This window comes from Mesoplodon bidens (assembly GCF_964165515.1).
Source record: "Mesoplodon bidens genome assembly, chromosome: 3".
Classification (NCBI taxonomy): domain Eukaryota; kingdom Metazoa; phylum Chordata; class Mammalia; order Artiodactyla; family Ziphiidae; genus Mesoplodon; species Mesoplodon bidens.
In genome coordinates, this window is record NC_138178.1 from 23,890,371 (window position 1) to 23,917,585 (window position 27,215).

At 39.9% G+C, this 27,215-nt stretch overlaps 1 protein-coding gene across 1 annotated transcript in view; it reads left to right on the forward strand.

Annotated features, from left to right (window-relative positions):
• ITIH5 (inter-alpha-trypsin inhibitor heavy chain 5) overlaps window positions 1–27,215 on the forward strand; it is a 75,108-nt gene that overhangs the window by 19,520 nt on the left and 28,373 nt on the right. Inside the window, exons 3-7 of the mRNA XM_081227246.1 lie at window positions 474–637; window positions 1,573–1,674; window positions 3,504–3,754; window positions 18,069–18,238; window positions 21,801–21,917. Coding sequence (XP_081083372.1) covers window positions 474–637; window positions 1,573–1,674; window positions 3,504–3,754; window positions 18,069–18,238; window positions 21,801–21,917 — 804 coding nt within the window. The remainder of the gene's footprint in view (window positions 1–473; window positions 638–1,572; window positions 1,675–3,503; window positions 3,755–18,068; window positions 18,239–21,800; window positions 21,918–27,215) is intronic.

Consider the following 27,215-nt stretch of genomic DNA (forward strand, 5'->3'; position numbering starts at 1 on the left):
TCTTTTCCCATATAGATTATAACAGGGTATTGAGTAGAGTTCCCTGTGCTATATATACAGCAGGTTCTTGTTGATTATCTATTTTATATATAGTAGTGTGTATATGTTAATCCCAACCTCCTAATTTATCCCTCCCTACTGTGTTCATTCCTTAAAGCTGGGCTAAATAATTTGTTTCTCTGTCATGTACTGGTTGTTCAACCATGACTGTTTTACAACTGAGGGGAAAATCTGGAAAATCAGGAAAAGACAAAGAAAGAAGAAAACAATCACAAGTCAAGGGCTCCCAAATTGAAGATGATTTCTCTTACGGAAAAAAAAAAAAAAACCCACACCTACCCCCAAATGGTTGAATCATGCTTTCATATGCCATTGAAAATACTGGTTTTTTACATTTTTATTGACGTATGGTCGATTTACAATGTTGTGAGAGTTCCGGGTGCACAGCATACTGTGTGTTTTGATTCCAACAGAAAACCAAACCCTTGATGACAGAATTCTCGGTGAAGTCCACCATTATTTCCCGTTATGCCTTCACTACGGTTGCCTGCAGGATGCTGAACAGAGCATCTGAGGACCAGGAAATCACGTTTCAGATGCAGATTCCAGCCGCAGCTTTCATCACTAACTTCACTATGTAGGTGACACCCTGGTCAGAGACCCTGGGTTGAAGATTTCTAGGCGGGAGGGTCAAGGGGAGCCTGAGCTGCTGTGAGGACCACAGTCTTTGGCCGTGAGAATTTATACATTCTCAGTCCAGTGGACAGTTCGTGGGAAAGAAGGTTGATTCCCTCCCCCGCTTCCTCCCCCACTTCCTCTCCCTTCTTCCTTCTATCTCTCCCTCTCCCCTTCCTCCTTTTTATTACCTCTTCTTTTATCCCATTACTCTCTTCTTTCCTCCCCCCACCTTCATTCCCTCTTTCTTTCCCTCCAACAAATGGGTACCCACCCTGGGCCAGGCACGCTTCAAGGTGATTGGTCTACTTCTATGAAAAAAGACAATGTCTCTCTGCTCCAGAAATTCCACTGGGGAGAAACAATAAATAAGCAAACAGATGAATAAATGAGATAACTTCAGACAGTAGCAAATGCTGTGAAGATGGCAAGTAGGATTGAGGCGGCTTGTTTAGTTGGGGAGGCGGATCAGAGGAGTCAGTGTTGAAGTTGAGATCTGAAGGACGAGACACCATGAAACCTTTGATGTACCAGATGGAATGTCTGTCTTCTTTTCTCCTGAACTAAGAGGTAAAGAGATGCAAATTAGGTGTATGGGTTTAATTTTAGGTCTGGGCAAGGTTGAAGTTGGTGAATCTTCTTGGAAGTTTGCGCAGGTCTTCTGATTTCCTCCTGGAGAATCAGAGGCCCCATGGCTTGGATCTTCCCATTTGGACCTGTTGAAAATTGCCCTAGAATGAGATGAGTGATACAAGGGGAGTGCCCTGGCCTGGAATGCATTCTTTCTGCACATCCAAGAGGCAAATAAAATATTTTCTAGGGTTGTCATGGTTATGAGATCCATGTTTGAGTTTGTCTTGGACGGCAAGCTGGCAACGCAGCTGTCTTGTGTTTCAGGCTTATTGGAGACAAGGTGTATCAGGGAGAAATTACAGAGAAAGAAAAGAAAAACGGTGATAAGGTAAAAGAGAAAAGGAATAAAACCACAGAAGACAGTGGGTGAGTACCATTGAATTAAGGAATTAAAAGTCCACTTTAGCCAAGTGTCAAATTTTCTACCCTGTCTACCCATCTTGTTCTCACCCTTTTCTTCAAAGATTTATCTTTTTATTTTTTATCATCATAATAAATAATTAAATATACCTGGTTAGGGACTTCCCTGGCCGTCCAGCTGTTACGACTTCACCTTCCAGTGCAGGGGATGTGGGTTCGATCCCTGGTCAGGGAGCTAAGATCCCACATGCCTCGGGGCCAAAACACCAAAACATAAACCAGAAACAATACTGTAACAAATTCAATAAAGACTTTGAAAATGGTCCACATCAAAAAAAAATCTTTAAAAAAATACATATATATACCTGGTTAACAATATAGTAGCTACGGGTTTATGATGAAAAGGAATATTTTATCACTCTCATTCCCCAGTTCTCACTTTCTAGAAACATCCACTTCTGATATTTCTGTAGTTTTCTGGTAGTTACCTCCCTCACTCTAAATATTATGATAGTTTTGCTTTTTAAAAATTTCGTGATAAAAGATCAGATATCTGTTGATTCTGTGCTGTGAAGAAAGAGGATTTAGCCTGTTTACAATACTCCCACTTTCTCTCTGCATTCCAGTTTTTTGTATATTATCTTTTTCTTCTTCAGTTAATTTAAGCAGAGTTATACCATCTTAGACGAGCCCTGTTATCTTCAGTGATAATATTCTCTCTCCTTCATGTCATCCTGCCTTTTCATTTCCATTTCCAGCACTCAGCTCTTGCTACTTAATCATTTACTTTTGCATCATCAGAGTTATCACCATTAAAATTCTGATCTGTCGTGGTCTTTGTATTCTTTGTCTATAAACTGAATCTAAACACTGAAAACCAATAGATCCGTTCACTTTTAATGACTCCGTAAATAACATTAACTAGTGAACCACCTAGTATACTGAGAATAATCAATTTCCCTCTCTACCAGCCCATTTGAAAAAAAGTCATTTTTTCCCTTTGAAGAAAAACGATCTTAGTATCTAGAGGAAAAGGTGTGAGCTTTATGAGGATTATCTTTTCTTACACTTCATAAATTGTTCAGAATCAGGCAAGCCACAGTTCCGTTTAGTTGGATCACAGCAGGAATCTGTTTTCCCTGGAGGTCACCTGTGTCAGTCCCCCTCCCCTTTGCTCCCTAGGGTCTGACACAAGGAGAGGTTGGAGAGTTCAGTAGTCTTTGAATTCTCTGCTCTTCAGAATTCCTTAAACCTGTGTGACCTTCCTCTAGTGCAGGCCTTTGCTACTCCTCCCAAAACTAAATTCTAGTTTTTCTTTCTAATGTCAACTGAAAAAATATGCACAACCTAAAAATCAAGAATTATGTTTTATTGGAGGCATTACTGAAGACTACAGCCTGGGAGACAGCTTCTCAGCTCTGAGGGACTGTTCCAAACAGGAGCCAGGATATAGAGGAATTTTTGCTGAAAAAAAAAGGTAGTCACACATCAAAAGATTACTGCTAGTCACACACACTGAAAAACAATGGACATCTCGAGTTGATGAATTCAGTGCTATGAATTCAGTGCTATAGGAAGATGCAAGAGTCTGGGCTCGTTGAAATTATTCCTTAGATATGCATCTTAACTGTCTAGGGCCAGTCTCCTGGTTTGCTCCATCCTGAATCCCCTCAGGATACATCATGGGGGCAGCTGCAGTGGCTGGTGGCTTGATGATGGGGAAACATTGTGGTCCACGCTAAGGCCTCTCGCTGAGAGAGGTTGGCCAGGGCCCTGGGGGACTCGAGGGAACCTGGCTTTCTCCGATCCCCTGTTCCCTTTTCTCTTCCTTCCAGGGAGAAGGGGACGGAGACCTTCAGAGCCTCCGTAGTGCTTCCCAGCAAGGACAAGGCTGCCTTCCTCCTGAGTTACGAGGAGCTCCTGCAGCGGCGGCTGGGGAAGTATGAGCATGTGGTCAGCGTACGGCCCCAGCAGCTGGTGGGGCGGCTGACGGTGGAGGTGACCATTCTGGAGAGGTCGGGCATCGCGGCGCTGGAGGTGCTGGGGCTCCAGAACAGCCGTCGCCAGGGCAGCGGGCGGGGGCAAGGTGAGCGGTGCTGGCCGGATGCACTCAGGTGTCGTGTGCTGACTCCAAGCTGGGCACTGGCATTAAACCAGATGGCACCCCTGCAGCACGGGCCCCAAGAGGAGGGGGAATCTGAAGGACAGCAGCAAAACAAAGACAGTGCCCTGTACGTTTTTCTTTTAAGCCAGGCTCTATCAGGAGATTTAAATGTTCAAATCATTTGACACTGTCGTTATCACTTTTGGGAATCTCACCTTGGTGAGACATCTAAAATATCGGTACTGTTACATGTACAAACCCGTTTGATAATACTTGTAGTAGCAAAAACATTCCTTCATCCTAAGTATTCAACCACACAGACGTGATTAGTAAAATAGGGTTACAAAAACAATTCAGCACGTGGTAGAGAAAACAGAGACAGTTGTACATACACTTTAATGATAAATATGTTAACTGTGAAGCTGACAAAAGACCAGGAAGTTACATAAAATAATCATTTTATACTAGGGGTAAGGGAGTATGTGGTCATTTTCTAATACTCTTTTTTAAAATTATTTCATTTTATTTTTCAATACTCTGTTTTTAAAACAAACTTTTGACATTAACGTAAACATCTAAATAATGTGCTATGTCTTTCTAAATTTAAATAATGAAAAATATGTGCTGCCAGTTTGACTTAAGACACAGACATTTTTTCTTCATTAGTAAGATTGCTCAATTTGCTTTTTTCTCAAATTTTAATGTTCTAAATAGCACTCTGTTGAAATGCTAATGAAAAATTCAATCTAATCTAATTTTAACCACTATATTAATTTCCACTAATAGTTTATATTAAATATTCACTTGCATTGTGCCTTATCCTAAATATATCAGTAAGGCTTTATGTCAAATAGGTGAGAACATAGATGTGCCCCAAAATTCACCGGGGTTAGAATGACAAGATTTCGGATATCTGTGACACTGAGGTCAGGGAAGTGCTGAGTGCTAAGTGATCATGGAGTGTGCAGAATCTGAATTCAACCTCTGTGACTGCAAGGAGGGTCCAGAGTCTCCCAAGAAGTCTTCTTGTACAAGAATGTTTAGGGATGAGGTTGGAAGGAGAGGAGAGAAATAACTTGACACGAGGACTAACAGAATGTCATTATCTTACATGATGCAAAAACAGTCAAGAGCCGGAGCTGGTATGTGAGAGAGTAAACAGTATGGAACATACATGTTCTGCCCCCAGCACACAGTTCAGTGAGTGACTCTGGATGTGAGAAGTCGTTCACCCTCAAAGACTGGAGTGTGGATTCAGGTCTATTATAAGTTGACTCCAGACAGTGGGCTGGCAGTCCATCCAGATCTCGTCAAAAAGTTACAGATATCATCAAGGGACCTGACATTCAGAAATGGCATGAGATACATGACACCACTCTTAGGTCATCTAGGTCACTGTGTATATGGTTAATGGATTTTCAATCAGTTATGAACTATGTCCTTGAAAAAAGCTGACCTGGGCCGCGTGAGACTCAGCTTACGCATCTGTAAACAGGGATAGTAACTGTCTCTTAGGGTCATTGGGAAGCATTTGTGTATATGTGGTGCCGAGTAAGAGCTTAATCATCATAATTATTATTATCCCCTTCTATTTACTTTTTTTCTCTGCAAATCTTATCTCCCCTATTAGATCATAAGTGATCTTGAAGCAGGCCTTTGTCTGATTAACCTTTGTCTTCTTACAGTATTAAACATGATGCCTTTTAAAGAGTAGATAGTTAGTGAGGTGTCTGCAAAGTAGAGAAGAAAAGGAAGAAAAAAAAGGAAAAGAAAGAAAAAAGAAAAATATACACCTAATCTAATAAGAAAGAACATTTTAAAATTTCATTTCTCCCTAATCACAATTTAGTGGGAAATTTTCCCACGTGGGAAGTATGGTCGTCCTGTTGTAGGAATGAAATGGATGTGTGTCTTGCCAGGTTCAGAACCACCGTGACTCTTCAGAGGTGTCTGCGTTGTGGTGTGTGGGTTATGCTTGGAGGGGACAGGTCTGAATCCTCTTGTTAATCCTGTTACTGCTTATCTGCAGGGCCTGTGGGAATCTCAGAGGAATTTTTCCAGACCATTGATCTCTTGGGAATCTGTTTATTTTTAAGAAAATTGTTTTCCTGGCTCTTTACACCAGAGTAGATATTTTGCCTTCCAGGGTGAGAGGTCTCACAGGCCATTACCCAGGCCAGGTGCAGTGGACCGGGGCCCTTTTGCCCCTCATTCCCGTCCAGAGCTCAGCTGTTCCTCTTCCTGCAAAACGGCAGCCCCAGGAGCCAGAGGCATAGGATGTTGTGATTTTGTCTGGATGCTATTGCGTGTTTCCAGAAAGCATCCAGGATAGAGGTGCAGCTAGAATAGCACTTAGACCAGGATGTGGCCTGTGATCGTGTGAATGTGGAGCTGTTCCTCTTCCTGCAAAACGGCAGCCCCAGGAGCCAGAGGCATAGGATGTTGTGATTTTGTCTGGATGCTATTGCGTGTTTCCAGAAAGCATCCAGGATAGAGGTGCAGCTAGAATAGCACTTAGACCAGGACGTGGCCTGTGATCGTGTGAATGTGGACCAGAGCCAGCACATGCCTCTGATAGATCTGGCTGTCCTTAAGAGGTCAGACTTCTGGATGTTCTCTAAGCAAATCTCTGACCGCTGGACCCACTGACATCTTTACAGAAGCAATTCTAGTTAAAGATGACTATGTGGTAGCTACTAGACTCGGCCCTTGCACGCAAGATTATCTCCTTCAACCTCTAGAACAGCCCTCTCTGGGAGCTTTTGTAAAGTACTGAGGGTGTGAGTTCAAATTCCGAGTCTCTCCCTAGTTACATAAAAAGAAAGAGAAAGGCTAAAAGCAGTGGAACCTACCTTTGCCTCAGTTTACTTGTCCGATGTATGGGGATTGGACCCACGGCTATTAAATCGTAAATGAATGGGCTTTTTCTCAATGTGAAAGCCAATTCGGTGAGATGTACTTTGGAAGCCAAAGCATTATACTTTCTGGATTAATAAAATAGTTAACTCATGTGCGTGGTTCAAACTCTAACAGGATACAAATTGGTATTCAGTACAAGACCAGAATCCCTCTCTCATCCATCACCCTGCTCTCTTCTCCTCCGGTAACTCTCCTCTAAAGTATTTTTATGATTTGTGGGCTCAGTGGAACAGAGTATTTGAAATTAAGACTTTCCTGGAACATCCCTGGATGTGTGATCTTCTTAAGTCATACACCAGGATAGATATTCCATCTATGTGATTGGTTTAAAGCTCTAGGTTAAAATCTCAAACTTCTTATGGCCCTGTGGCACCAAAATTACTGCCCTTTCCATGATTAAAAAAAATAAAATAAACTGGAGGGGTGCATAAAACTTTCATTTATGATCAGATCCCTGATGGCTAGGAGTAAAATAAAATGAGATAAACAAAATAAGAAATAAGGTACCTTGCCTGTTTTATCCCCTTTTGCTTTACATCAGTGATGCTCAAACCTGGCTATACCCTACAGTCACAGGAGAGGTTAAAAAAAAAAAAAAAAAACAGATGACTGAGTCCTACCTCAAACACGTGAATTAGAATTTATCCGGGTGAGGCCTGGGTAGCTGTATTTTTGGGGTTTGATATTATTTGAATTTTGATGAGAAACATTTTTTATGAGCGCTTTTTAACATGCTTATTTATTTGTAAAGCTAAAGAACAATGTTGAAAATTTTTCTACCACTAAACAGATATGGTTCTATGACTTTCATTGTTTATCGCTTATATTCTTTGCTTTTTGAAAAAGCAGTTTTTATTGAAGCTTAGTTTGCATAGCATAAAATTTTCTCATTTTAAGTCTATAATTCAGTGATTTTTAGTACATTTGCAGATTTATGCAACATCAGCACAATCCAAGTTTAGAACATTCCTATCACCCCGAAAAGATATTTGTGCCTACTTGCCATCACTCCCTGATCCCACCTCAGCCCCAGGCAACCACCAATCTACCTTCTGTCTCTATTTTCAGACAGCTGCATTTTTAAAAGCACCCCAGGTGATTCTGATGGTTGGTAAAAGTTAGGAACTTTTACTTTGGACTTTCCAGAAGAATTTAAGGACGTTAACTATGTCAGGATCTTGACCTACAGAAGCAGCTTTTTTAAAAAAAAAGATGAATTAATTTTATGTATTTTTTAACCGTTTTTTAAAAATATGAAGTATAGGGCTTCCCTGGTGGTGCAGTGGTTGAGGGTCCGCCTGCTGATGCAGGGGACACGGGTTCGTGCCCCAGTCCAGGAAGATCCCACATGCTGTGGAGCGGCTGGGCCCGTGCGCCACAACTACTGAGCCTGCGCATCCGGAGCCTGTGCTGCGCAATGGGAGAGGCCACAACAGTGAGAGGCCCGTGTACTGCAAAAAAAAAAAAGTATAGTTAATTTACAATGTTGTGTTAGTTTCAGGTGTACAGCAGAGTGACTTAGTTATACATACATATATATTTTCATGCTTTTCCCTTATAGGTTATTACAAAATATTGAGTAGAGTTCCCTGTGCTATACAGTAGGTCCTTGTTGATTGTCTACTTTATGTATAGTAGTGTGTATATGTTAATCCCAACCTCCTAATTTATTCCTCTCCCTACCCTACCTTTCTCCTTTGGTAACCATAAGTTTGTTTTCCATGTCTGTGGGTCTTTTTCTGTTTAGTATATGAGTTCATTTGTACCTTTTTTTTTTTTTTGGAAAAAAATTACATTTTAAGTTGTTAGAATCCCACTTCCCCCAGGTGCTCTGGAAGCAATGTTTGCTGTGCTCTCCATGAGTTATGTCTGCATCCTTTACCTGCTCAGGAACTCAGCTTACAGCTTGCTTTTTAATTGTATCACTCCCCATAAGATAATCCTAAGAACCAAGGAAGCTTCATTAGGAAGAAGAGAAGAGAAACACTCAAAATATACTTTCATTACCTTTTATGTTGACAGATGAGGTTGTTGACACTGCAGGGGTCTTTGGGGATAAACTCATGACCAGCCACACGTCCTGCAGGATCAAGTCACTTCTGACTGCAGACTAGCCTGTGTCCTGCATATCTGTAGATGCCCAATGAGGGGTCGGTTGAATCTGTTTAAAAATCTTATTTCTCTTTTTCTTTGCTTGGTCTGTTAACCTCATGACTCTGCCTTTTGCTGTGAAGGCTCTCAGGATTATAATCAAGGCACCTAGTGTGGTGCCTGGCATAGAATGGGTGCTCAATAAATATTTGTTAAAAGAATTTAGGAATAAATAACTGTCGGCAGTGAAGATGCTATTGGATTTTCAATACATTCCTAGTTTAAGTTAGTCAGTTTTGTCAGCTCTTGGGTGTAGCTCTTATTCTGTTGTGAAGGAGGGATTAGGAGACAGAATTTGATTCCAGAAGACTGGTTACAAGAATCTAGATCCCTCCCTTTTCCAGAATTGCCAGATAAAAGACAGAATGCTCCGTTACAGTTGAATTTCAGATAAACAGTATATCCTGTGCAGTATCTGAGACATATTTATCCTAAAAAAATCATTTCGTGGTTTATCTGAAATTCAAATGTAACTGGACATCCTGTCTTTTTATTTGCTAAATCTGGCTGCATTGTGACTAATGGTTATTAAAGGCTGCATTGTGACGAATGGTTCACCCCCAGCTCCGGTTCCCCACTGCTGTGTGTCTTTCCCCTGGATCCAGTCTCCAGTCTGCAGCTGGAAGGGCATGGCCCCTCTTGGCCTCTGTACATTTGCCAGGAAGCAATCTGGTTGTTATGTGAGGATTTCCAGCATTGTTCAGTGCAGAAATTATTGAGGTATGAATCATTTGGCTCCATAGTTGGATTTGTTTTTTTTGTTTGTTTTGTTTTTAATGCTGATAGGAGGACCCATGTTACTTGTCTGTTTGGACATTGGCTCTAGTTGGGTCGGCGCTGGCTCTGAGCAGGATGGCTCCGAGACACCGGGGAGGGTAGCCTTCTCTCTTTCACTTGGTACTGGTGACCATCCTGCTCTTCTCTGGGAGGCCTCACTCTGTTTCTTCCTTTCTCCTGCTGTCTTACTTTGCTGTGCAAGGTGGAATGTTGTCCGGGTGAATGGCACTGTGCACCACAAGTGTGGCTGAAACCAGAGGTGGATGCAGGTGACATGTATCAACTAGAGCATCTGCCATGCCCACCAACACACTTTCAAGATGACCCTGTTGAAGGGCCCTTCCATTCATCTGCCCAAGTATGTGCCAGTGTGCTGAGTCGTGTCCACGTTAAATGTTCCGCAAGCTTACCTTGAGTCCTCACCACGTCCTGTGCTGAACGCCTGGCACCTACAGATGTCCAAGGCATTGTCACTGCCCTTGAAGAACTTAGAGTTGGCAGTTTTGAAAAATTAATACAAGTTTTTTTGTAATTGAAGTGTAGTTGATTTACAATGTTGTGTTAGTTTCAGGTGTACAGCACAGTGATTGTTACACATAAATATATATATATTTTTTCTTTATCAGATTCTTTTCCCTTATAGATTATTGCAAAATATTGAGTATAGTTCCCTGTGCTTTACAGTAGGTCCTTGTTGTTTGTCTATTTTATATATAGTAGTGTGTGTATATTAACCCCAAACTCCTAATTTATCCCTCCCCGCCTTTCCCCTTTGGTAACCATAAGTTTGTTTTCTATGTCTGTGAGTCTGTTTCTGTTTTGTAAATAAGTTCATTTAAAAATTAACAAAAGTTTTAAATTGTGGTAAAAAGCATATAACATTAAATTGACCATCCTAGTCGTTCTGAAGTGTACAGTTCAGTAGTGTTGAGTTTATTCAAAATCTCCAGAATGTCTTCATCTTCCCAAACTGCACCTCTATATCCATTTAACAACTCTCCCTTCTCCCACTGCCCCAAACCTTGGCAACCACCATTCTACTTTCTGTCTCTATGAGTTTAACAACTCTAGGGACCTCGTATAAGTAGAATCATACAGTATTTGTCTTTTCGTGACTGGCTTATTTTACTTGGCATCATGTCTTCAGGGTTCCTCCATACTGTGGCACACAACAGGGTTTCCTTCCTTTTTATGGCTGACTGGTATTCCATTGTACATGTAGACCACATTTTGTTCATCCATTTATCTGTAGAAGGACACTTGGGTTGCTTCCCCTTCTTGGCTATTGTGAATAGTATTGCCATGAACATGGCGTGGAGGGTCTTTGAGATCCTGCTTTCAGTTCTGTTGGGTATATGCCCCAGAGTGGAATTGCTGGATCATATGGTGGTTCTACTTTTAAGTTTTTGAGGAACCACCATACCGTTTTCCACAGCATTATACCATTTTATATTCCCACCAACAGTGCACAGGGGTTCCAGTTTTTCCACATCCTTGACAACATTTGCTATTTTCTGGTGGGGTTTTTTTGTTTCTTTTCTTTGTTTTATTTTGTTTTGGTTTTTTTTGGTAGTAGCCATCCTAATGGGTAAGAAGAATTGGCAGTTTTGAATAGTAGTATAAGGACACCCTCTATAAAATGCCACCCACGTTTTCTCAGTGATTGGGCCAAGTTCTGCTTGAGTGCCAGAGGACAACGTTGAAGAATTTACCAGAAATCTCTTAGTCTTATATTATATTCCTTTGCTGTCCTAGCACTGCTTTTGCTGGGCCTTCATTTGGTCCAGTTTCAAGCACTTAGGGCAGCTAATGTTGGAGGTCATCAGTGGACACAAAATGGTATCAAGAAGGGCTAATTCATGTTTTTAGGGGTTATCTGCATTTAGAATGTATGAGGTAGCTGTACTTGTTTTCATGCATAGTTTCTCTGGGCAAGTCAATCAAACAGGGAAAACTGAGGCTCAGTAATGTATCGTTTTGGGGAAAGAAAGAGCTTTGAGTAAGTAGTGAAGTAGTAAGCTAATTTGCTAAGAAATCTGGGCAAACACCGCTTACCTGTACAGTGATGGAGTTGAATTTGAACGCCTTCAGCTGTAAATTTGCATTATCATTCTATGCTATGTGTTGTCATATCTATATGATGCTATTTTCCAAAAGGATTTAATATACCAACTATCAATATAGAGGAGAAAGCCCCCTTCCAATAAGATAACTGCATGTAATAGGGGACTTAACGATGGTATTTAAATTCTTTCCCGTCTTCATTGCCTCAACTTTACCCCTTTTTCTCCCCCCTGAGACCTATCCAATATAGGTACAGTTGACATACATTATATTAGTTTCAGGTGTACAACAAAATGATTTATTTGTATATAATGCAAAATGATGACCACAGTAAACCTAGCGGGCATCCCTCACCATACGTGGTTACAGAATTTTTTTCCTTATGATGAGAACTTTTAAGATCAACTCCCTTAACATCTCTTAAATATGCAACACAGTATTATTAACCATAGTCTCCATGCCATAATTACATCCCCATCACTTTTTTCTTTTAACACTCTGCCAGTTTGCTTGAATGTTGTCTTTATCGTGACCATTGGAGGATAGTTGGCCAATTATTCACATGTTTTTGACTTGCCCTTTATTGAAGAAATCTCCCCACTGGAGCCCAGGTGAGAAGGTTACATAAACAAGTATAGACAGTTTAGCCTCTTTTCCAAGGGGAAATGAGTAGACAGTGTTTGTTTGGAAATCCTTTTATAAAATCACCAGGTGTTGGCTGCTTTTCTCCAACAGTTGGCAAACCCAAGGCCCACAGGAAACAGAGACCAGGAAATTTCCCATCCGTTGACCCAAAGAGGTGTAACTTTCAGCTGATGACCTTGACTGTGGTTCTTTGCTCCTAAATCTTTTCACCTTTAGACACTGTACATAGCAGTCAGCTTCCCTTTTCCCCCAGGTGGTTGTCTAGGAGAGGAATGTTTATTTGTGAATAACATCCCTGTTCTCTTCATGCTTTATGCAAAATAGACGACGTGCCTTATCATTACAAGATAGAATCAATGGGAAAAATAGGAATATTTAATGGCACTTGTATGCATGGCTCTTAACTTTATGGGGGCTCCTTGGAGAATCTGGTGAAAGCTACAGACATCTCTCCAGAAAAAAATATACATGTACACTTTCTTTTTTGAAAAAAATATTTATTTATTTGGTTGTGCTGGGTCTTAGTTGCGACAGGTGGGCTCCTTAGTTGTGGCATGTGAACTCTTAGTTGTGGCATGCATGTGAGATCTAGTTCCCTGACTAGGGATCGAACCTGGGCCCCCTGCATTGGGAGCACGGAGTCTTAACTGCTGCGCCACCAGGGAAGTCCCTACATGTACACTTTCATGCCAAATTCTGTATATAATTTCAGGGAGCTCTTGGGAAGCTACTAATTCCATTATACTTTATAAAGATTGTTCTCTGTATCAACATTCCTGAATTTCCTGCTAAGAATGTTCATTATGATGTGCCTTTTTTCCTCTAAATAATGATTATTTGTTTTTACTAAGCTCTTAGTGGTGTAGAGAAACCTGTTATGGGAAAATGTAAACTGTGTGTTACCAAAGAGTTTTTTTTCCCTCATGAGTTGCCTTTCATCCTAGACAAAAAGAATAAGAAGGTACTTCTGAAGGGGGAGAGGCTGGAGGCTATTATGTATTGAGCATCTACCATGTGCCGGGCACCATCCTCACTTGCTTTTATATATGATGTCACTTAATTCTGACTGTGATTCTATGATGTGGATTTAAAAGATGTGGAACTGAGGCTCAGAGATATTAAGTCTGTCGTTTAGAGTCTCCCAAATTCTAGAGCCCACTTCCTTCGGTATTATGTGGGTTCTAAAATAACACGTATCTTCTTGTTCGAAAATATGGGGCTTTAGACAGGAAGAGGGCATCGTGGGGATGCTAATGACCTGAGAAGCAGGGAACGGTGGTTGGGAAAAGAGCAGTCAGTGAATCTTCTCAAGGATGCTCTAGAGGCAGTCTTGTGCCCCCGAAAGTCATCTTGCACAAGACCACTGATGCTTGGATTAAAACAGGGGGATGACATGAGAAGACACAGTTTCCTTCAATTCAGAGCAATCACCAAAGTTCACTGCTACCCCTGACCAAGTGGGCACGAAGGAGGGCAAACCAATAGGAGGAAAAAATATGTGGTTTCTCATTAGAAAAGTAGGTCAGATTCTCACTCTTGGTCTGCTCCCAACCTGTTGCCTTGCACTCTTCATTATGTTTAGGACACATCCCATGATTGCTGAGGGCCCTGCTAATAAATTAGCCCATTGTGCTTACGATTTTGTGGCGGTCACCAGGATGAGCCCCAATTCACAGTCAGGAAGAGCTAAATAGTACTATTATGCTTTGAGATTTTGGTCAGTAACTGTGGGCAGCCTATACTAGTCTCATTGATTTTTTTCGTTCTCTAATAAATTTTTTATTAAGATTTTTTTCCTTCTCTAATAAAAAGAGGATTTTATTTTCTAGAGATACTACTCTGGAATTTTTCCCAGCAGACCTTTTTTTTTGATAGGTAGTGGAAAATTCCTTGGGTCACATTGACTGTCTGGTAATTAGTGGGTGGAGGTCAACCTCAGGAACCGGGCTTCTTGGTGAATAACCCTACTGGGCATCAACCCACTCTTTGGGCACATAAAATAAGCCTATTTAGAGGAATCTCATGAATTTTCATCATGCACTAGCAAACATCAGAGGTCAGTAGGAAACAAAAATAATAATACACTATCCTTTCTCATGGCTTATATCAAAGAGCCTAGTCAAATGAATTATGAAGAGAGAAATTATACTTTTTAATCCTCAGTACTTTCATTCAACCATGAATGGTATTAATTCAGGGTAATTGTAAAGACCATTTCAATGAGAGAGACTTGAAACATGAAATAGTAAGTATGTCCTGACAGTGTAAAGAGAGTCAAATCTCATTCATGTAGAATTTTAAGGTTAGAGAGAATCTAGTGGCACCCAATTACATATATCAAAGGCACATGACCACTGTCTTTGTGCAGGAACCAGAATCACCTGGAAGGATTGCGAAAATACAGATTCCTGGGTCCCACCTCCAGGGTTTCTGACTCAGAGTTTCTGGGATGAACCCAAGAATTTGTGTTTCTAGCAAGTTCCCAGGTGATACTGAGGCTGCTGGTCCAAAACTACGTGGTAGAGCTGGTCTGCATCACCCCTGCAGGTGATGAACCCATCCAGGGTTTGCTGGAACACTTCTAGTGAGATGAGTTGTGAAAGCTGCTTCTGCCAACAGGACATCTTTCTTAGAGCTTAGACATGCTGCACGCAAGTGCTTCCTTGTAACTCTGTCCCTGGTCCGCATTCTGCCAGCTGGAACTACAATGAATACACCTAATCCCCATATAAATGCCTACACAAACAGACTTACCCTAAGATGGAGGTTCATTTGGCAAATAATACTGTGTTCCATCCCAGGGATTGTTTGTTCAACCTATTGGACTATACAGCTTTCAATGAGTTTAATTTTTTTTAAAAATTGGGCTCTGCCCAGAATAACGTGTATAAATCTTATGTGTGCAATTTAATGAATTTTTACCTATGTATATACCCAACCAATTACTTTCAGGTCAAGACGTAGAGTATTTTCAGCACCCCAAAAGGTCCCCTTATCCTCTTTCCCAGTCAGTATTCACCCCCGAAGGGAACCGCTAGGCTCCTTCAATTGCCATGAGTGAGTTATGCCTGCTCTTGAGCTTTGTGTAAATGGAAATATACTGAATACTTTCTTTTGTATCTTGTGTTTTCACTCAACATGACTCTCAGATTCAACCGTGTTGTGAATAGCAGTAGTTCTTTCCTCTTCGTTGCAAGAAGTATCCCAAGTTTGACACGTTGTGCTGTTTTAGAATTCACTGGCCCTTTTATTTTTTGTACCCCTTTATGGTTGATGATAATGTTAGCTAGCGTGACTGCCCATCATGAATCAGAATGGTGCTAGGTACATCACATCACAACCATTTCAATGGTGTGTTTGGTAGACGATTCATCCATTTTATAGATGAGATAACCAGGGCTCAATAACCTGCCCAGAGCCTCAGAGATGATGAGAGGCAGACCCAGTATCAAATGCAGGTCCTTCTGACTCATTTGTGATCCTGAGTTCTAGCTAATGTATTATCTAGCTAATGTATTATAGCTAATGTATTATCATACCTCTCACTCTTTGGGGCTTTACCAGTAATGACAATGAAAGATTGACTCCAGGGAACACAGGCTGGCACTTGTCAGCATGCCCTCGAGATTTTCACAGCTCCTTCTTCAGATGAGCAGATCTGTTGGAAGTATGTTCTCTTGCATACAACTGACTTTCTGTAAGAACAGACTTTCTGTTTGCTAGCTCTCTGGCCACTCCTGAAATCCCTGCCCTCGATAAGTCCAAATAATAGAAGAGTCAGTTCTGCCCGGTGGTTCCTGTTAAGGTTACACCTAAGTGGTCTCTAAAAAATAATTGTCAGTTCTGTTGAAGGAAATGTCTAAGCTTCCTTTGACTTTTGTCTAAATAAGCCCTTAGCAGAAAGAAGTTTATTCTTAAACACAAATTACCATGGGCAAATTTTGCCTCATTTCCTTTTTTATTTTGCTAATTAGGGATGGAAAATTGCTGGTCAGCTTACTCCATGGTATCAACTTGAATAGATTTAAAAAGAGAATCAGATGCTCTGCAGCAGTTTTAATCCAGGCTTTGATTCAGTATCTGGATAAAAAGTCCACATACTGATGTTTACGAATTCCTCATTTTATTTTCATATTCTTCATCATGCATGCAGATCTCAAAAATTTGGGTTTCTGTTGTTCGGTATATAGACGTGGTGGTGTATGGATTTACAAAGGTGGGTAGTCCACGAAATAATTCTCTGTAGTGTGTCCTGCTGAAGGAAATGAAGGTTAGGAGTAAAACGAGATGCTCTTTGTCATCACTAATTTTTCTTAAATCACATAAAATCCATTTATCCTCTTTCTGGAATTCTAATTTATATCCTAAGTTTCATGCTGGGGAAAGCTTTGGAAAATGTTTTCTTTAAAGAGTCATAAGTTTTCTGGACAAACAGTATGTTAGGACAACCAAATGATTGATGGAGGAAAAGTGTTCCTTACTGAAGAATTCCATATGGAAGGAATGATAGAATTAGAAAGCAGCCTTCTGCGACTCTAATGAAATAGTGAACAGGCAGACATCATCAGTGATTGATAAAACTGTTAAGGGAAAGACTGATGAGGAACTTTATCATGGGTGATCAGAACCCACCATCAATCTTACTGCAACTAAAAGTAGACGACTAGATTTGTGTACTTTCTGATGTGATAAAGTAGTAGGGACTCAGCATCATCAAGAAGTGTTCTTGTCCATAGCACTGAAGCTGAGTCTAGCCTGTCTCTAGCTCTACCCACCAGAACACAGGAACTACAGGGGACTGAGTTGTGATTCTCAATCTTAACTGAGCATTAGACTCCCACGGGGAATTTAAACATCCTGATGCCTCGGCTGTGTCGCAGACCAATTATATGAGCTCTTGGCCCGGGCATTGGTATGTTTTCTACTCCCCCAGATGCTACATTCAATCCAAAGTTGGGGACCAGGGCTTCAGAAGAGCAAGTTAAAAGACAGGACAAGTAAACAATCACAAAATACAGAATGTAAGAAACTCCATAGGACAAATAACCAGTGTTTTACAACACTTATGTGTAGCATTATTAAAAAGGTGAAGAGGGGGGACACTAGTGGATTAAAAGAGATTTAAGAAACATAAACCAAATATGATGTGGGGACTTTGTTATGATCCTGATTCAAACAAAGCAACTGTTCCAAGATAGGTTCTAGAGACTCAGGAAAATTTAAATACAAACTGAGTATATGTTGATAATAAAGCACTGAGCATTAATTTTGTTACTTGTGCCAGTGGTTTTGTGGTTACACTAAAAGTGTTCTTGTAGTTAGAGATATATACTGAAGTATTCATGGATGAAGTATGATGGCTCAGATTTGTTTTAAAATTCTAGCAAACAATTGTGAGAGGATACATAAAAACAGATGCAAAAGATTGGTAAAAGGTTGATAATTGTTAAAGTCAGGTGATGGGTACATGGGAGTTCATTTTACTGTTCTGTCTACTTTTGCGTAGTTTAAAAATTCTTATAAGAAAAGATTTAAAAGGAGGCATAGAAGTGAAATATATGCTAACATACCTGGTGCATTGTGATATGTTATTTGTACAAAGTTTTGGGAGTTCATATGAAATATAAACCTGAACTAAAATAAAGTCTAACCCTTTGTGTCCATGCAAAATAGATCTTGTTTCTTTTCAGAAAAAAACTTATGTACTCAGTTATTAACTATCTCTATATCTTGCTTACAGATGATTCTGGGCCACCTCCTTCTACTGTTATCAACCAAAACGAAACTTTTGCCAAAGTCATTTTTAAACCTACTGTGGTCCAACAAGCCAAGATTGCCCAGAATGGCATTTTGGGAGATTTCATCATTAGATATGATGTTAATAGGGAACAGGGCATTGGGGACATCCAGGTAATGGGTTCGTTGTTGCTGTTTCATGTTAGTTGCTTGATACTGTTAGTTACACCTAGAACTAGGGATTTCAATACTTACCTAAGGGAGGGAGAACTACTAATTCTTAGGAAATCTATTTTAACCCCAAATATATCTCCAAGAAGACCAGCAGTGTTCCCTTGCTGGAGGCTGGGGTTATCTGTTTCCTGCTTCAATAATCAGGAGGCAAATGAAACCTATAATCTAATTTTCCCTGTGGTATTTAGATGAAGTTAGAACGTAATTCGTCTTTAATTTTAATTTAGACAGACCCATGGCTCCTTTTTCTTAGGTTATGTTGCTCCAAAGACGGGGCGGGAATATCAAAATGTATTAATGTGCATCCAGAATGTAAGCAGTCTTTATGTCTTAACATGAAAGGTGGTTAGGAAAAACCAGATAATGAAGGGAGCAGGATTCTCAAGTGACAAGGGTCAAGAAGGGATGGATAATTTAAATTGATTTAGTCAGTGTAGTCGATATACTTTTAAAGAATGACCTTATACAGATTAAATTAGCAATTAGTCAAAGATGTCACAAAGAAAGAAAACTACAGGCTAATATCACTGATGAACATAGATGCAAAAATCCTCAACATAATACTAGCAAACAGAATCCAACAGCACATTAAAAGGATCATACACCATGATCAACTGGGGTTTATCCCAGGAATGCAAGGATTCTTCAATGTACGCAAATCAATCAATGTGATACACCATATTGACAATTTGAAGGAGAAAAGCCATATGACCATCTCAATGGATGCAGAAAAAGCTTTTGACAAAATTCAACACCCATTTATGATAAAAACTCTCCAGAAAATGGGCATAGAAGGAACTTACCTCAACATAATTAAGGGCGTATATGAAAAACCCACAGCCAACATCGTTCTCAATGGCGAAAACTGAAACCATTTCCTCTAAGACCAGAAAGAAGACAAGATTCACTCTCACCACTATTATTCAACATAGTTTTGGAAGTTTTAGCCACAGCAATCAGAGAAGAAAAAGAAATAAAAGGAATCCAAATCGGAAAAGAAGAAGTAAAGCTGTCACTGTTTGCAGATGGCATGATACTATACATAGAGAGTCTTAAAGATGCTACCAGCAAACTACTAGAGCTAATCCATGAATTTGGTCAAGTAGCAGGATACAAAGTTAATGCACAGAAATCTCTTGCATTCCTATACACTAACGATGAAAAATCTGAAAGAGAAATTAAGGAAACACTCCCATTTACCACTGCAACAAAAAGAATAAAATACCTAGGAATAAACTTACCTAAGGAGACAAAAGACCTGTATGCAGAAAACTATAAGACACTGATGAAACAAAGATGATACAAACAGATGGAGAGCTATACCATGTTCTTGGACTGGAAGAATCAACATTGTGAAAATGACTATACTACCCAAAGCAATCTGCAGATTCAGTGCAATCCCTATCAAACTACCAATGGCATTTTTCACAGAACTAGAACAAAAATTTTCATAATTTGTATGGAAACACAAAAGACCCCGAATAGCCAAAGCAATCTTGGGAAAGAAAAACAGAGCTGGAGGAATCAGGCTCCCTGACTTCAGACTGTACTACAAAGCTACAGTAATCAAGACAGTATGGTACTGGCACAAAAACAGAAATATAGATCAATGGAACAGGACAGAAAGCCCAGAGATAAACCCACACACATATGGTCATTTTATTTTTGATAAAGGAGGCAAAAATATACAATGGAGAAAAGACAGCCTCTTTAATAAGGGTTGCTGGGAAAACTGGACAGCTACATGTAAAAGAATGAAATTAGAATACTCCCTAACACCATACACAAAAATAAACAAAATGGATTAAAGACCTAAATGTAAGGCCAGACACTATAAAACTCTTAGAGGGGGCCTCCCTGGTGGCGCAGTGGTTGAGAGTCCGCCTGCCGATGCAGGGGATACGGGTTCGTGCCCCGGTCTGGGAGGATCCCATATGCCGCGGAGCGGCTGGGCCCGTGAGCTATGGCCGCTGGGCCTGCGCATCCGGAGCCTGTGCTCCGCAACGGGAGAGGCCACAAGAGTGAGAGGCCCGCATACCGCAGAAAGAAAAAAAAAAAAAAAAAAAAAAACTCTTAGAGGAAGACATAGAACACTCTATGACATACATCACAGCAAGTTCCTTTTTGACCCACCTCCTAGAGAAATGGAAATAAAAATAAACAACTGGGACCTAATGAAACTTAAAAGCTTTTGCACAGCAAATGAAACCATAAACGATGAAAAGACAACCCTCAGAATGGGAGAAAATATTTGCAAATGAAGCAACTGACAAAAGATTAATCTTCAAAATTTACAAGCAGCTCATGCAGCTCAATATCAAAAAAACAACCCAATCCAAAAATGGACAGAAGACCTAAATAGACATTTCTCCAAAGAAGATATACAGATTGTCAACAAACACATGAAAGGATGCTCAACATCACTAATCATTAGAGAAATGCAAATCAAAACTGCAGTGAGGTATCACCTCACACCAGTCAGAATAGCCATCGTCAAAATATCTACAAACAACAAATGCTGGAGAGGGTGTGGAGAAAAGGCAACCCTCTTGCACTGTTGGTGGGAATGTAAATTGATACAGCCACTATGGAGAACAGTATGGAGGTTCCTTAGAAAACTAAAAATAGAACTACGATACGACCCAGCAATCCCACTACTGGGCATATACCCTGAGAAAACCATAATTCAAAAAGAGTCATGTACCACAATGTTCATTGCAGCTCTATTTACAATAGCTAGGACATGGAAGCAACCTAAGTGTCCATTGACAGATGAATGGATAAAGAAGATGTGGCACATATATACCATGGAATATTACTCAGCCATAAAAAGAAACAAAATTGAGTTATTTGTAGTGAGGTGGATGGACCTAGAGTCTGTAATACAGAGTGATGTAAGTCAGAAAGAGAAAAATACCATATGCTAACACATATATATGGAGTCTTAAAAAAAAATGTTCTGAAGAACCTAGGGACAGGACAGGAATAAAGACACAGATGTAGAGAATGGACCTGAGGACACAGGGAGTGGGAAAGGTAAGCTGGGACGAAGTGAGAGAGTGGCATGGATGTATATACACTACCAAATGTAAAATAGATAGCTAGTGGGAAGCAGCCGCATAGCACAGGGAGATCATCTCGGTGCTTTGTGACCACCTAGAGGGGTGGGATAGGGAGGTTTGGAGGGAGACGCAAGAGGGACGGGATATGGGGATATATGTATATGTATAGCTGATTCACTTTGTTATAAAGCAGAAACACACCATTGTAAAGCAATTATACTCCAATAAAGATGTTTAAATAAACAAATTAGTTAATTAATTTGCAATTAGTTGGAGGAATCAGGACCATGGATACTTTTGCTCTGCATACGGAATCTGGCCCTAGACTCTGTTTCATGCTACCTTTGACTTTTATTAGAGATCCCATAGAGTATCCATTTTGGTTTGTTTTCCTACCTAATATGGGTACTACCATTTTTATGTTCTTTTGCCTCCACCAGGTTCTAAATGGCTATTTTGTGCACTACTTTGCCCCCAAAGACCTTCCTCCTTTACCCAAGAATGTGGTGTTTGTGCTTGACAGCAGTGCCTCCATGGTGGGAACCAAACTGCGGCAGGTGAGTGAGTGCTTCCTGCCCATTTTTTCCTCTCTCACATTTGCCTGGCACAGTGATGTTCTCAGTGAATAGAATTCAACTGATGACAAATGTCTGCTTTACCATTCAGCTGTTCCTGCCTGTGGGGAACCTTCCTGAACTGATTCAGTTAAGCCATGGACATAAATTACCATTTCAGCCTGGGGGTTTTAGGAGAGCAGAGGGCTGTAGGTACACCTTGAAATAAAGGGGACTGACAGGGTAGATAATGTGAATGAGACGGGAATACAATGAGAAGGCCACTCAACAGCACCGTTGTTGATGGAATAATTCCTTTCAGTAGTGATGTCCTTTGAGAACAATGGAATAAAATCATTGGCAGCCCCCTTGGCCTGTGATTAGAACCAAGGACTTGTATCTCAGTAATTCAGGACTAATATTCTCACAGTATTTAGGATGAATCTTAGAATTCCAGGGATGGGGGGACATTAAGGGGACCTGTAGTCTGTGCTGAAAAATTAAATTATCCTCAAAATACAGCTATTTACATTTTTTCACAAACCATAGGAAAAGGCTATTCCTTATCCTACTCTCGTATCATAAATATCAGAAATTTGCATTTATAATATATTTCCAATTCACATAGTGGAAAACAGAACCTTTTCTGTACTGGTTGCCAGACCAACGAATATCTCTACATTCAACAAAGAATTAGGTCTCTTAGGTTTCTTTCTTAATTCATTATCTGTTTTTATCAATTAATGATAAATATGTGGTAATGAGTAAAATAGTATCTGAAACCTCTTAGGAACCCTCTGTCCCCCCTGTTTCCACCTCTAGGTGCCCCTCCACATAGAATTGAACCTGATCTTAGCTGATAAATTATTGTAAACATTTTCTGTTATTACTTTGTAGTTACTTTCACCATTTATATTTTTAAAAAGATGCAATATTATATGTATATATAGGCCTCACCATGCGGTTTGTGGGATCTTAGTTCCCTGACCAGGGATTGAACCCAGGCCCCTGGCATCGGAAGTGTGGTGTCCTAACCACTGGACTGCCAGGGAATTCCCAGTATAATATATTGATCTTTTCTCCATGACGTCTGATTTACCCCCACCCAAAAATAGTGAAGAATATATTCCAAAATGTGATACAAGGATTTGTTTTAGCTCTTTTCTTTTGGAGGATAGCCAAATATAATTTTTAACTTGTATAAGGGAAAGATAACCTCTCCTGTAAGCTAGATCTTCCTGGTTCTTCTGCATCACATTCTTGTACAGTCAGCCTGCCGACTCCTTCCTTTCTAATACTTTTTCTTCATTCTGCATCTCTGACCTTCCATCTGGGGATTCCTTTTTTTTTTTTTTTTTTTGTGCCTGAAGAACATTCACTGGTATCTTTTTAATGGTGGGTCTGCTGGTAGAGACTTCTCAGTTTTTTCTTGTCTGAAATGATTTATTTCCCTCTCCCTCTTTAAGGATATTATTACTGGGGATGTCAGTTCTACGTTGGCTATGATTTTCTTTCAGCCCATTGAAGGTATATTCCATTGTCGCCTGGGTTCCATTGTTGCTGTTGAAAAGTCAATAATAATTTAAACTGTTGTTCCTCTAAAGGTAATCTTTTATGGTCAACTGTCTTGAAGATTTTCCTCTTCATCTTTAGTTCTCTGTAGTTTTAAAATGATGGTTCTAGGTGTGGATTTCTTCTTATTTTTTTCTCCCTGAAGTTCCTAAGGCTTCATGAATTTGGGGGTTCCTGGGAAAGGCCTCAGCTGTCATCCATGAAATTGCTTCGACTCACTTTTCCTCCTGGGATTCCAATGTTAGATTTTTTCTCCAAATTCTCTGTGTTTCCCATGATGTCTTCTGTATATTCCAAATTTTGCCTTTCCATGCTCCATTCCAAACCTGTCTTCCAGTTCACAAATTCTCCCTTCAGGTCTGATCTGCTGTTAAACTCACGCATTGAGTTATTTCAGGTATTGTGTTTTTTAGTTCTAGAATTTCCATTTGGTTCTTTTTCAGATTTGCTCTCTCACTTTTTAGAATGTTATGTACTAAGTTTTTAATAATTTTTAAAATTTTCTCAAGCACAATACACATAGCAATTTGAAGTCCATATCTGATAATTACAAACTCTAGAGCCACTTAGGAGCTGTTTTGATTGTCACTCATCTTTTCTCCAGTGTGACTGGTTATCTTCAATTGTGTAATGGACATTATATTGCAAATGTTTTGTAGAAATAGTTTGAGGCCTAGGATCAGGATCTATTCCTCTAGAGAGTTTTGAGTTATTTCTATCAGGTTCCTGGGGGAATAACAATCTGGGATCGTTTTAGTCCAGTTTCAGGGCTTGAGATTTTTCTGGGCAGACCAGATGGCTCAGAGCTGGATTGCAGTCCTTTCAAAAACTGGTTTATTTCTATCCTTGGTGGTCTCTGGACATCAACTCTTGGATTCTTAAGCTAAAAAGTGATCCCAGATGCTGAGCCCACCTCTTTAAATTTTCATCTTCTCCCAGATATTTTTCTCACTATTTTATTAACTCTTTGATACTTTCAAGATTTAAAAATATATACATTTTGTTTAACTTTTCAGTTGTTCTTAGTGGGAAGGTTGAATACAAATTGCATGTAGGTTTTACTTATGGGCATCATTTTCCAAAGTTTTATTCACATATAAGTGAAGCATTCTTTTGTTGTGGTTGATTATTTATTGATGTTTCAGAGGCCTTATAACCTTTCCGTATTTACTAAGTACTCTGTAAAGTTCTTTGCTTTATGTACTCCAGGTTCTTAAATGCCATTTGTTTGCTAAGTTGTTTTTGTGCCTTTGGTGGATAATATCAATAGATGTTGACAGAAGGATAATCATGGCTTCTTTTGAGACCACTGTTGGCCACAGAATACAGTGTTAATTAGGCCTGGTATATGATCCAGTATAATAATTCCCATTTGGAATTCCAGTCAGTCAGTTAACAGCTACAGAGTAGGTGCCGTGTGCTACATTTCCCTGTGTATCTCATTAAATTCCTATGCACCTATTGCACTTCAGATTTTCTGGTTTTTTTTTTCTCTTTTCTTTAAGACAACAAGCTTCGTGAGGGCAGGGTTTGGGTTTCCTCTGTAGAAAACAGCATTTGATGAAGATATTGATGATTAAAGTTGCTGCAACCAATCTGAATTCATTAAATATTTTATATTTTGATATTTTTACTTACCATCATATTACAAATTATCCAATTGTTTTAAATATTCTTTCAAAACCTGAGTTTAATGGCCACAGAGTAGCACTATTCAACAGAAACTTCTATGAGAATGGGGATGTTTGATACCACTGCTATCCAGTATGGTAGCGACTTGTCACATGTGGCGATTGAGCATTTGAGCAACTGAGGAGCTGAATATTTAATTTTACTTAATTTTAATACATTTAAATTTAAATACCACATGTGGCTGGTGGTTACCATTATTGGACAGTGCAGTTAAAGAATATTTACTCCACCACCATGAGAGACTTTGAAGTTATTTCCATTTTTTGCTAATATAAGCAGCATTGGAATGACTGTCTTCAGTAGAAATCCATGGCTGTATGCCTGATCATTTTCTTTAGTTACATTTTTTAGAAGTAGGGCAAGGAACACCAACCCATTTGTGGTTTTTGATTCATATTGCAAAAACATTTTTCCATAAAGACTGTACCAATTTATAACATTTAAACCTGTTACCAGACTAAGAATTCTAAATAAATTAAGCAGTTAAAAGTAATCAGGGCTTCCCTGGTGGCGCAGTGGTTGAGGGTCCGCCTGCCGATGCAGGGGACACGGGTTCGTGCCCCGGTCTGGGAGGATCCCACATGCCGTGGAGTGGCTGGGCCCGTGAGCCATGGCCACTGGGCCTGCACGTCCGGAGCCTGTGCTCCACAACGGGAGAGGCCACAGCAGTGAGAGGCCCGTGTACCGCAAAAAAAAAAAAAAAAAAAAAAAGTGATCAATGAACCACATGCCAAAATATGTAAGAAAATATAGGCGCATATTTAACTACTTTTGAAGTAAGAAAAGACTTCCTAAACTTAAAAGCAATGAAAGTAATTACAAAGGAAGAAAATCAATATCTTCAGCTATATAAAAATTTCAAACTTTTGTTTTAAATAAAAAGGGAACAAAAGACTGGGGAAAACTTTGCAGCAAAAAGAGGTTTATCTTTAATATATAAAGTGCTATATGAGGAGGAAAGGAGTTTATCTTTAATATATAAAGAGCTACTCCAGATCAGTGAAATTAATCCTGTATAAGAAAATGGGCAAAGGATGTGAAACAATTTACAGAGAAGAAATAAGATTCAATAAGATTATGAAAAAGAGTCAATTGTACTAGTAACTAAAGAAATGCAAGTTTAAAGAAATACGATTTTCATCTTCATAACGTAAATTACTTATAATGACAGTTTCTATTATATGCATTGGTAGAACTCAACAAAATTATAATATTTAAATGATTTCCTAGTAAATATTAAGAAACACCAAAATGGTAAAATGCATTATCAGTTCTACTGCATGGTCACAAGAAGGCCATTCATCACCCAAAGGCTACAGCAGCTTGAAAGGCTCACATCTTCAGGAACCTGAGTCACTTCAGGATTTAACCTCAAGTCCAGTCCATTCCAGCGCATATGGGTCTTCTTCCACTTCTTATGGGAGAACTATCAATAACCTTCCTACCAGATAACCCCCCCAGGAAGATAAATCCGGCCCCAAATTGTGCAGACAAAATCAATGAACTGGGGCTTCCCTGGTGGCACAGTGGTTGAGAGTCCGCCTGCCGATGCAGGGGACACGGGTTCGTGCCCCGGTCCGGGAAGATCCCACATGCCGCGGAGCGGCTGGGCCCGTGAGCCATGGCTGCTGAGCCTGCGCGTCCGGAGCCTATGCTCCACAACGGGAGAGGCCACAACAGTGAGAGGCCTGCGTACCGCAGAAAAAAAAAAAAAAAAAAAAAAAAAAAAAAAATCAATGAACTGAACCAGGGGCTCCTAGACTTACCTTTAATGATAACATAATTCAGGCACTTCTTAAAAATGGAGTATGGAGCATTTTCAATATGCTAAGGCAATTACATGAATTATTTAATTAATGAGTATTTAATCTTTATACCGATTTGGTTGTCATCCCCATTTTACTGATGGAGAAACTGAGGCTTTGCAAAGGTAGATAACACAGCTAGTAAATGGCAGGGCCAGGCTTCAAAGCCAGGTCTGACCCTGAAGGCCATAAATCAAACCAAGATGCTGCGAGGTCTCAGTGAAAGCAGCGG